Here is a 12,584-nt window from a genome sequence, read left to right as displayed (position 1 = left end):
GTTACAAGTTGGATAATTGTTATGTAATGTACAGGGGGAAGGGTCCGCTTATATTCGTACTAATGCCATACTCATCCAGGCTAAATTGTCGTTATTTGTATGCTAATCGGAATAGTCCATGATATAAAGAAGGGGGTGTCAGTATTCTCTATACAACACTTTTATTACATATATTAAAGTATGTTTTAAAGATTGTATCCAAATGTTTTTTTATGTATTTGTCTTTCTCTTTTCAGGACGAGCATGCTAATCTGTATATTTTCACAATATATGAAGAATATAACCGTTCCTTGCTTCGTCTACAAGAAGGGCAAGGGATGCACAACGATCCCTCTTTTTTTATTTAAAATGTTTCCAGTAAGTACATTTTGAAATACATTTATGTGAATAAGGGGCAAAGATTCGATCCCTCCATTCATTTTCGAAACATAAAGGATACCTCCTATAGGGGCAGCTGCGCGTGTAATTATGAAGCAGGGGTTGCGCAATAACCAACCACACCTAAATCGGCACTGTTTGAGACCAGTGGTAAGGAGAAATCCATGGCAACTGGAAACAATGCTGAGAGAAACGGAGAGCACATACAGCAGGCGGAAGTTCCAAATGGTCACCCACTTAACACTGACCAGGTTCAACGTTGCTTAACTTCGGTCTGTCAACGTGATTATGCCGTCCATTGTGACAAGAACTGTAGCCAGTAATTTTGTGGGTTGAATTTTTAACAGTCATTTAAGATATTTCAATGACTACCGGAGCTGTTTCTGATGATTGGCAGGTGGCCTCAATTTGCCTCATCTTTTATTAGGTTGGTGCGAAAATAATGTCGTTTTTCACATAAAGTTGAACGTCAAAAAACATTATTTTTGCACCAACCTAATAAAAGATAAGGCATCTATGTGAATAAGGGACAAGGGAAAAATTGAGAGAAAAATAATGAGCACTCAAACAATTCTTCTTTGCTGATATTTTCGCATATATATATATATATATATATATATATATATATATATATATATATATATATATATATATATATATATATATTTATATATATATTTTATTTTATTTTATCGACAATTCCTTTCTGTTGCAAGTTTAGAATATAATTGTCTATAACACCAACTCTATTATAATCTCAGCTCAATGAATTTTCAAAAGAGTTTTCAGAGCATATGTACGTAAATTGAATAAAATCACAACCTACATGAATAGAAATTCACTTATTTTGTCGTTAAGCTGTTTCGTGAAAGGATCCATAGAACTGTAAATCTTCCATCTAGTCACTAAAACTAAAAAAAAATAAACGTGTTCACAACGGATTGAAAAACTTGTTGGGAATAGTTGTAAGCGTCTCTGAGGAGTGACTGGATGGAAGATTTACAGTTCTATGGACGAGAGGTAATTGTCCATCCTTTCACGAAACAGCTGTATATAAGTGAATTTCTATTCATGTAGGTTGTGATTTTATTCAAATTACGTATATATATATATATATATATATATATATATATATATATATATATATATATATATATATATATATATATATAAAGATGAAGATGGCAGAGAACCTGCAGAACTACATATGATAGTACTACCAATGCGACTGATCAGCATCACTCAGGATGAGGTCAAGAAGCAGCTTTTGTCATTGGATGTAAATAAGGAACAAGGTCCACGTGGGATACATCCAGCAATTTTACGGGCTGTTGCACCTGGACTAGCTGAAAATTTAATAGTACTTTTTGACTTTTCACTGATTATCGGAGCTGCTCCTGCTGATTGCCGGGTGATCACAATTTGCGCTATCTTTAGTAAAGTTGATAAAGAAGATCCAATGAATTACGGACCAGTGAGCCTCATCTTTATCGTCTGAAAATCAATGAAAGTTCTGTCCAAACGAGCAATCATATCTCATCATATTTACTGCTACAATCTCTCTATCTCAGCATGGTTTCATTTCAAAACGTTCATGTCTCACACATTTACTTATGATGAAAGGATGGATTACGAGTATAATGGACGATGGAGATTCTGCCGACATTATATTTTTGGATTTTACCAAAGTATGTGACTTTGTTAACCCAACAACTATGGTTTGCATGAATCAGTTATAATGCGAATAAGTCCAGATTAATGGTAGTTTTTCACTTGAGATGGATGCTTGCGGCGATGTTCCGCAAGGATCCGTGCTGGATCCTTTTCTTTTTCTACTTTATAACAACGACATGCCGAAAGTGATTAATGGAAACGTACTCCTCCTTGCAGATGACGTCAAATTAGTAGCTCATAGAAGCGAAATCCACAATCTCAAGTCTAGCCTTGAACGGCTGTTAACAAAGCAAAGCGTATTCTGTTTCTTTTTCGACATTCTTTCGTAAACTCAATATTTCAATATTTCTCTCTTTATGGCTCCCTCGTTAGATGATTTTTGGAGTATGGTGTCCATACCTCTATTTCATATATAATAGGTGATATTCAACATCTGAACAGAGTGAAAAGACTGGCTACTCAAATGGTGTAGGGTCTATCGGATCTGCCCTATGAAAGCCAACTTGAAAAGGCTTAACCTTTTTTCCTTTGAGCACCACAATTATGCAACGATCTGATTTTGTCATACAACGAGCATTATGATATACTTCGAGGCCTGTTATTTCTTCCAGCACACAGAAAGGTCTACGCGCACATGTAGCATTGAAGTTTACTATTCAGTGTCACAAATCAAAGTGCATAAATTCGTTTCTGCGCACCAAATTCGCCCAGACCTAAATTAATGTAAATAAATAATTATATCTTAACCAATCAGAGAACTTTCTGAATTTATTCCAATTTGTATTCTTTCAATAAACAGTTGGGACCAAAAATTTAGACAGTGCTACGTTAGGTGCAATCAGAATTTTGGTAGGAATTTTTGACACCCCTAAAACAAAACTGCAAATAAAATATAAAAAACTCGTAATTTCTCTTTTAAAAGTGGGTTGTTTGTTTTCTTTATGGATTATACTTCCAAAATAAACTATTAAAGTTGTTTTAAAAGTAATAGAAATATTTTTTTAAAAATAGTAATGAAATTAATTGAATTTTACGAGCTCAGTATTTTTCAATTTTTAAACTTTAAAAATCTATCAAAATTTTTCTATTGATTCAATTTTTACGATATTTTCAGTGTCAATGTGAAATTTTATGCTCTTTCCAATAAACTGAATATAATATTTTAGACAAACGTGTTTTTTTTTTAATTCACGCCCCCCCCATTTTACAAGTGTCTATTAAAAAGTAAATAATTAATTTACTCACCAAAGTCTTATATATCACAAATTGAAGATAAAAGATCAATAAATAATATATTCAAATTTAAAACAAAAAAGTAGTGTTTTTTTTTAAATTTACCTGTAAAGTCCGAAGTTTAAAACCATTTTTTTTTTAAATAAAACACGTTGTTTGTTTTTCGTTTGTTTTGTTTTTGAATGAACCCTTCGTCCTTGCTCCTTTAATTGAAAAAAAATTAGGGCTTGAATTACATTTTTCGAGTAGTTATAAGCTTGGAAAGACAGGGGGTCGAATTAATTCACTCCTCCCATTTTGAAATGTCTATTAAAAAGTAAATAATTAATTTACTCACCAAAGTGTTATATATCACAAACTGAAGATAAACGATCAATAAATAATATATTCAAATTTAAAACAAAAAAGCAGTGTTTTTTAGAAAAGTCCGAAGTTGAAAACCTTTTTTTAAAAAAAAAAAAAACACGTTGTTTGTTTTTGTTTTTTATGAAACCTTGGTCCTTGCTCCTATAATTAAAAAAAATTAGGGCTTGAATTACATTTTTCGAGGAGTTATAAGCTTGGAAAGACGTGGTGGAATTATTCAATATTTTTCACGAAATTGCTGACACACCTAGTGCTACGTCTCTTTAATCGCCACAATCCTCAACTCACGTAATCATACACTGTCACTCGCATTCTCACACTCAAAAAGCGCGACACACACACACACACACACACACACAACGAGTGCTTGAAAGCCTTTAATTCATTTATGTCGTCTGCTCATTTAAAATAACTCATCAATTGAAATATTTCCAAACTATTATCATGGAACTATTTTCTTATATTATAAACAAAGAACATTAACTCTTATAAACAACTTTCAATGAATTTTAATTTATTTAATTGAGCAGAATTTTTGAAGTTTTGAAGTTTTGAATACGATTTTTCTTTATATAATAGATATAGCATTATATTCTAACACTACTGCTTTAATGCATTTTATTTAAAAGATATCTTTTTAGTCGACAGATTTACTAAACTGAACCAGATTTTATTATCTATTTTAATATTTTCTTTATTCATAAAATACGCCATCAATCATTTTCTTCTCGTTGCAGGTTTTATTCGCTATTCTTACGGCCTGGTTACTTTGTTATATTCTGACCATAACAGACGTTTTCCCCAAGGAGGCAGGCAAGTGGGGACATGACGCCCGAACAGATATTTTCCATGATGTCCTCTACACATCCGCCTGGTTTCGCTTTCCCTATCCAGGTAGGACCATCAATTTTGCGTTAGCAGAAGCTGATAAAATTACAGTTAGTATTATGCATCTAAAATTGAGAAAAGCACATTTAGTATAGTTTTGTTTGTAGATAAACATGACATTAGGTAAAATTTGGTCGGCGTTTGATTTTTACTCACTTATACTTTAACAACAATTCCTCTTCATGTTTTTTCTTTTAAAATTTCTTTAATAACATTTCTGTAATATCATTCAACCGCAGTTAATCGACAAGTTAAGAAATTAATCTTTTTCATATTTATACGAGGTGCCTCCAAGAGGTTTCCAGAATTTTTTTCGTATGGGCACTTTTAATGATAGTACACGTATGAAACTTTATATCCCTCGTAATAATCTCCACCGGATGCAATGCACTTGTTGCACTGTCCCAACAACTTCTCGAAGGCCCCATTGAAGTCTTCTTGTGTGAATATGGCAATGACCCTCGTCACAGCCTCTTTTATCTCTTCAATTGTCGCATAACAGCCTCTAAGGTTTCCTTAAGCTTAGGGAATAACCAAAAGTCACAGGGAGCAAAGCCTGAATTATAAGGAGGGTGAGGAACTGTCTTCATGCCCATCTTTGTCAAACAGAATATGACAAGGATGAAGTTGTGGACTGGTGCATTGTCTTGGTGGAAATGCTACTGACCCAATTTGAAGAATTCTGGCCTCTTTCGACGGAATCTCTCCCTGAACTCATTCCTTGTCTGTCTAGTGGGAACTCAGTGCATGTAGTTCATGCCCGTGTTGTCAAAAAAGGGATCATCATCAATTTCTGACTGGATTTGTTCTGTCTGGCATTCTTGAGTCTGGGAGAGCCAGCATGTTTCCACTAGGAACTTTTTCTCTTGGTCTCTGGATCATAGCAGTAGATCCAGCTTTCATCGAGGTCACTAGAGCATCAAGAACTGTGGGATCTGAATTGATTAGCTTGACCATCTCCCTGCTGTCATGACGTCTTTCTTTCTGATTTTCTCTGAGAATCCTTAAGACAAACGTTGCACAAATCATCCGCATCTTCAGTTCTTCACGAATAATTGTGTGTACAGTTCCCACACTGACATCAAACTGTGCATTTATTGTCTCTATAGACACACGACAGTCCTTATAATTAAATTATTTATTTGGACAATCAATTCTGGTGTTCTGACTTTCTTTGTCCTTCCACATCTCTCATTGTCCCCCAAAGACTCCCTGCCTTCCTTGAATCTCTTATGCCACACAAAAACTGATGCTCGGTCCATGCAAGATGATCGAAGAGCAATCTAAAGCATTCTATACTTTTCGCTGGCAATTTTTTCAAGTTTAAAACAGAATTTTATTGCATATCGTTTTTCTAAAGTGTCTTCACGTCCAGATTGCATTTTTGAAATTCACTAGCTGTGACCATCAGACTTTAGTATCGTGTATTGCAATTCCTGCTGTAGCTGTTCATTTGAACCTGAAATCATAAAATTTGGTCAGTCATTTCATAAGATGTATAGCAATAACATATTGAATTTCAAAGAGTCTACGACAATTTTAAATGGCTGACAAAAATGTCTGGAAACTTGTTGAAGGCACCTCGTAAAAGAATAAATATTGTTATATTGCTGTTATATATCTATACTAGCATGGGTACTCGGCGTTGTCCGGGTGTTTGGAGGTGAATGCTGAGCAAAAAAAAACAACATAAAAAACGGTCAATTTTTTTAACTTTGACCCCTATTATGACCCCTTAACATTTATTGTTTGGGGCTCAAATTGAGTTATTAAGTTAGATCCATGTCCAAGGTACCTATATCTAAAATTTCAAGTGTTTAGACCGAAAATTGTCGGAGGAGTTTGGTAGAGTTCTCAAAGGTCAAATTGTTGAACTTTGACCCCTTAACAGCCTAATCTCTGGCCGAAAATTGATCACATCGATTTTCCCAAATCTCAGTACTCTGTATATCAAATTTCGAGTCTGTAGACTAAAAATTGACAGAGTTATTTCGTAGGGAAATGTACACACACACACACATACGCGTTCACTTTTATAGATATACTAGCATGGGTGTCCGGCGTTGCCCGGGTATTTGGAGATATATGTTGAGCAAAAAAAAAATGTGGTTTATTTTTTTTAACTTTGACCCCTATTATGACCCCTTAACATTTATTGTTTTGGGCTCAAAACAATAAATGGTAAGGAGCATAATAGGGGTCAAAGTTAAAAAAATAAACCACTTTTTTAGAGCCATGCCCAATGAACCTATATCTAAAATGTCACGTGTTTAGACCGAAAATTGTCGGGGGAGTTTGGTAGAGTTCTCAAAGGTAAAATCGTTGATCTTTGACCCCTTAATCGCCAAATTTCTGGCCGAAACCCGATCACATCGATTTTCCCAAATCTCAGTACCCTGTATATCAATTTTCGAGTCTGTAGACAAAATTGATAGAGTTATTTCGCAGGGAAATGTACACACACAAATACACAGATACACAGATACACACACAGACAGACAGACAGACAGACACTTTCACTTTTATAGATATATAGATAGATAAAAGTGAACGTGTCTGTGTGTCTGTGTGTCTGTCTGTGTGTTTGTCTGTCTACGAAACTCCTCCGACAATTTTGGGTCTTCACACTTGAAATTTTAGATATAGGTACCTTGGACATGGCTCTAACTTAATAACTTGATTTGAGCCCAAAACAATAAATGTTAAGGGCTCATAATAGGGGTGAAAGTTTAAAAAATTGACCCTTTTTTTTTTTTTTTTTTTTTTTTTTTTTGCTCAGCATTCACCTCCAAACACCCGGGCAAAGCCGGGCACCCATGCTAGTATAGATAGATAGATAGATTAAGCAAAAATATATACGTATACATAAATATATATGGAAACAATTTTATGTTCACTGTAAGCTTTTTACGCAAATATTATGCAAGTATAAATCATGTAGAATATCTGCATGCATATAAAATTACACTTAATAGTTAACTAAAGATGATCATCCCATAAGAAAACCAAAAAAACTAATAGGGAATTAATTAAAATAAATGTTTAAAAGAATATGCAAATTAGCTAGATCTTTTGCAGATGAATGCAATTCATCGACCCATATATAAGAAAATTGTTTTTTCTTTTTAAATAAATAGAAAAGAGGGTTTTTCATATGAATATCAATACACACAAAAGATAAACGAATTTATAGGAGCATATATATATATATATATATATATATATATATATTAACTGAAATTTTAAAATACTTTCATATTACAGAGTGCATAATACTGTAAACTTAAAGGCCATATAAATATTAGTATGAATATCCATAAGACAATCACAATCAGATAAAAAAGCTCAATATACGAAATATGGAGCAATATTATCAGTAAAAATTTGGAATTAAATTCAGTAAACCTTTAAAAATTCAGTGGGAATGGAAATATACTGAAATTTGCAAATTCTTAAGCTGATAGGGTTCAAAGATTCAAAATGGCTGATACAAAGTTACTTGATAAAAAAATGATGTCCTCGCATTCAGAAATAGCTTTGATGAAAAGATGAGACAATGTGTCTGCATCAGTATTATGTGAACTGGAGATATGCCGTATGTTGCTGGTAAACTGGGAAATAATATATATATATTAGCTAAACTTAGGAATACTTTCATATTACAGGTTGTATAATATTGTAAAATTAAAGTCCATATAAATATTAGTATCAATATTTATAAGACAATCTCAATTAAATTAAAAAAAGAAAGCTCAATATACGAGATAAAGCAATATTATAAGTCAAAATTTGAAATTAAATTAAATTTATTTTTTTAAAAATACGACAAATTTATAAGGAATACAAAATATTTCAATTATTTCCTCAATCAATGGATTTTCAATAAATGGCTCATATCACCCGATGGCATGGTATTTTAACAAAATAAGGCACAGTAAGGTAAAATCCATTGCAGATTGTAATATTACAACAAGCGTACTGTACAAAAGAATTTTCTGAAAAGTTTGTTGTATTAAGATTTACTGCAAAATTTCTTATACTATTAATATGCTTGAACATTAGTATATTAAAATGTTTTAAAATATTAACATTATACAGGATGATCGTTAGAAAAGCGGGGAATTTGTCAGAGGGTAATATATTTTTACAAAAGCGAGTAATTGTTTTTGTTGTTGTTTTTGTTTGTTTTGTTTTTTGTTTTTTCTGAACTCGTTCCCTTTTGATAAATAACTTCAGATGCTTCAAGACATTCTTGTTTCAAATTTATTACAATATTATCAAATTGATGCTTTGTAATCGTTAAAAAAATTGATAAAATAACTAGATATTTCATCTTTGAAAAAAATAATCCTATGCCTTTAAAAGTCTGTCGCCATCCATAACTTTGAGAATCAAGATTGAAGAAGCAAATAAACCAGACGCAATAAAATTTTAACAAAATAAAATTTACGAGCTATAATTTCCAGCTTTTCTAGCGACCACCCTGTAATAGATAATAGACCGTTACGAGAGTGAAAAAAACTTTGTACGGTTCCAACAAATATTTAAACATAAATGAAATATAAAATTTTATCTAAACTAAATGGTAATTTTAATAAGCTTAACTGAGGTCATCGTTTTTCTTTTCTGTCTTCAGGTCAATGGGGTCTTCCACTTGTGAGTGCAGCTGGCGTTTTGGGAATTCTTGCGGCTATATTTTCTTCTATCATTGAATCGGTTGGTGATTACTACGCATGCGCTCGGATGGCTGGTGCACCGCCTCCACCAGTTCATGCAATCAACAGAGGTATGATTAACAATCCCAAGGTTATCCGAGAGGACGACTGACACAAGCTTGCTTTTATTTACTAAACAGTTTGTGATGGTAGAGAAATATGTATGTAAGTATGTATGTATGTATGTATGTATGTATGTATGTATGTATGTATGTGTGTATGTATGTATGTACGTCGGGGTGGAGAGGGTTCCCGTAAGCCATGGTGAAGGCAACTTTTCTTGGAGAAGAAAATCTCTAATTTAAAAAACCATAAAGTGGGAGACCAGTACCCGTATTAAGCTGGTCTGCAGTTTAACTTGTTGCTGGCTATCTTGCTCTTGCTTGTTGCTGGATCTCAACATTTTGAACCGAGAGAGAGACTTAGCTGTCGTACAAAGCTAAGATTCTGTAACATCATCTGTGTATAGTTACTCCCTCACGTATTTGTCTATTAAAATGGTCCTGTGGCGATGGAAGTCATTTTTGGGCTCGCGTCTGAGGGAGTGGCTCTCGTCTGACAAGACGTTGCAATCATCATGTATATGCATGTGACGGTAGAGAAATACGTATGTATGTAGTTAGGTAGTTAGGTAGGTAGGCAGTGGTAAGCGTCTTAATACAGGGTGTCCAAAAAGTCACTGAATGGTTAAAAAAAATTTCGTCATTTAACAATTAAGAATTATGTTCTCCTCTGTTTCAGATATTTTACAAATAATATTTTGGAAATTAATCATCGATAAGTATAGCATTGAACCACGTACGCAAGTTGTGAAATTGTTTTTACCAAAATTCAGGAGTCAATTGTTTTGACTCAAAAAACTTATCGACGGCATTTTCATGTAAGAGATAGCCCAAATCACAACACAATTTGAAACATTGAAGGTTGGTTGTGATTGGTTGGTTGTTTTATAGCATATCAACCCTTTTCAGGTTATTTAATGCCGAATCCAAAGATTTAAGATTTTTTTAATAGAATATATTTGTTGTTTTCAAGTCAGTTTCTATTTAACCCATAGTTGGGCCCCTAACAGGTACTACCACTCCGGGTCAAAGTAGACCTGGGAGCAATGGCAATTAAAGGATGGCTCCACACTCCCCAAAGCCCGCAAGCTTGGGCCTCACCACCGGATATAGTTTATGTTCATATCCAGGACAACAATATTGAAGGAAAACATCAGGAACGAAATAAGAGTGTTGAATCGCAATCCAGAGATTCTGCAATCCATCATGAATAATGTTTTGGAAAGAGCACAAATATGCAAAGCTGAAAATAAAGATTGTTTGAATTTTGCATTTTTTTTTTTTAATTTCCGCATGTCTTAATCAGATTGTGTTAAAATTACAGAAAAATATCAAAAATAAAGAATCTATTTAAGTTCAAAACCCTTCAGTGCCTTTTGGGACACCCTGTATATAGACTCTTGTTGTCTACGTAAATTACATGGATATCATATGTAGATTATATTGATAATGACGTAACAACGGAGAAAATTTGTAGAAAGTTTATGTTCTTTTATTTATTTTTCATTCAGGACAACTGAACACTAGCTGGTCTTTTGCGTAAACTTTGACTCCCATCTGTACCTCCTAACTCCGCCATTCAGAACGCGTTTTAAGCTTTTCTTTTCTTCTTCCTTTTTTTCGCTTTTATAAAGCAATTGATTAAATTATTCTACGTGAGTTTATGTTCAATTTCTGAAACAATATTTTAAATTTATTGCTTATGTTAGACATAGATTTCTAATGTATTTACCAATCAACAATCCCAGGGTTATCTGAGTGGGTGAGTAACACAAACTTGCTATGTATTAACAAAATATGTAGTAACGTAGAGAAATGCGTAGGTAGGCAGGCACGTAGGTAGGTAGTGGTAGCTTTCAACGTGACTAGAAATGCTTCATTTCAACGTGACTAGAAATGCTTCATTTCAACGTAACTAGAAATGCTTCATTTCAACGTGACTAGAAATGCTTCATTTCAACGTGACTAGAAATGCTTCATTTCAACGTGACTAGAAATGCTTAATTTCAACGTGACTAGAAATGCTTCATTTCAACGTAACTAGAAATGCTTCATTTCAACGTAACTAGAAATGCTTCATTTCAACGTGACTAGAAATGCTTCATTTCAACGTGACTAGAAATGCTTCATTTCAACGTGACTAGAAATGCTTCATTTCAACGTGACTAGAAATGCTTCATTTCAACGTGACTAGAAATGCTTCATTTCAACGTGACTAGAAATGCTTCATTTCAACGTGACTTGAAATGCTTCATTTCAACGTGACTAGAAATGCTTCATTTCAACGTGACTAGAAATGCTTCATTTCAACGTCACTAGAAATGCTTCATTTCAACGTGACTAGAAATGCTTCATTTCAACGTGACTAGAAATGCTTCATTCCAACGTAACTAGAAATGCTTCATTTCAACGTGACTAGAAATGCTTCATTTCAACGTGACTAGAAATGCTTCATTTCAACGTGACTAGAAATGCTTCATTTCAACGTGACTAGAAATGCTTCATTTTAACGTAACTAGAAATGCTTCATTTCAACGTGACTAGAAATGCTTCATTTCAACGTGACTAGAAATGCTTCATTTCAACGTAACTAGAAATGCTTCATTTCAACGTGACTAGAAATGCTTCATTTCAACGTGACTAGAAATGCTTCATTTAAACGTGACTAGAAATGCTTCATTTCAACGTAACTAGAAATGCTTCATTTCAACGTGACTTGAAATGCTTCATTTCAACGTGACTAGAAATGCTTCATTTCAACGTGACTAGAAATGCTTCATTTCAACGTGACTAGAAATGCTTCATTTCAACGTGACTAGAAATGCTTCATTTCAACGTAACTAGAAATGCTTCATTTCAACGTGACTTGAAATGCTTCATTTCAACGTGACTAGAAATGCTTCATTTCAACGTAACTAGAAATGCTTCATTTCAACGTGACTAGAAATGCTTCATTTCAACGTAACTAGAAATGCTTCATTCCAACGTGACTAGAAATGCTTCATTTCAACGTGACTAGAAATGCTTCATTTCAACGTGACTAGAAATGCTTCATTTCAACGTGACTAGAAATGCTTCATTTCAACGTAACTAGAAATGCTTCATTTCAACGTAACTAGAAATGCTTCATTTCAACGTGACTAGAAATGCTTCATTTCAACGTGACTAGAAATGCTTCATTCCAACGTAACTAGAAATGCTTCATTTCAACGTGACTAGAAATGCTTCATTTCAACGTGACTAGAAATGCTTCATTTCAACGTGACTA

The 12,584-nt window shown here is 33.6% G+C and overlaps 1 protein-coding gene across 2 annotated transcripts in view; it reads left to right on the top strand.

Annotated features, from left to right (window-relative positions):
• Positions 1-12,584, top strand: part of LOC145291193 (solute carrier family 23 member 1-like) — a 182,140-nt gene that overhangs the window by 145,401 nt on the left and 24,155 nt on the right. For both annotated transcript variants that reach the window (XM_080136771.1, XM_080136772.1), the window contains exons 7-9: positions 237-357; positions 4,389-4,545; positions 9,176-9,325. In XM_080136771.1, coding sequence (XP_079992897.1) covers positions 237-357; positions 4,389-4,545; positions 9,176-9,325 — 428 coding nt within the window. The remainder of the gene's footprint in view (positions 1-236; positions 358-4,388; positions 4,546-9,175; positions 9,326-12,584) is intronic.

Source organism: Euprymna scolopes, chromosome 12 (genome assembly GCF_053919585.1).
Source record: "Euprymna scolopes isolate OS-2025 chromosome 12, ASM5391958v1, whole genome shotgun sequence".
Lineage (NCBI taxonomy): Eukaryota > Metazoa > Mollusca > Cephalopoda > Sepiida > Sepiolidae > Euprymna > Euprymna scolopes.
Note: the sequence above shows the minus strand (reverse complement) of the source record. Positions and strands in the feature narration are given on the sequence as shown.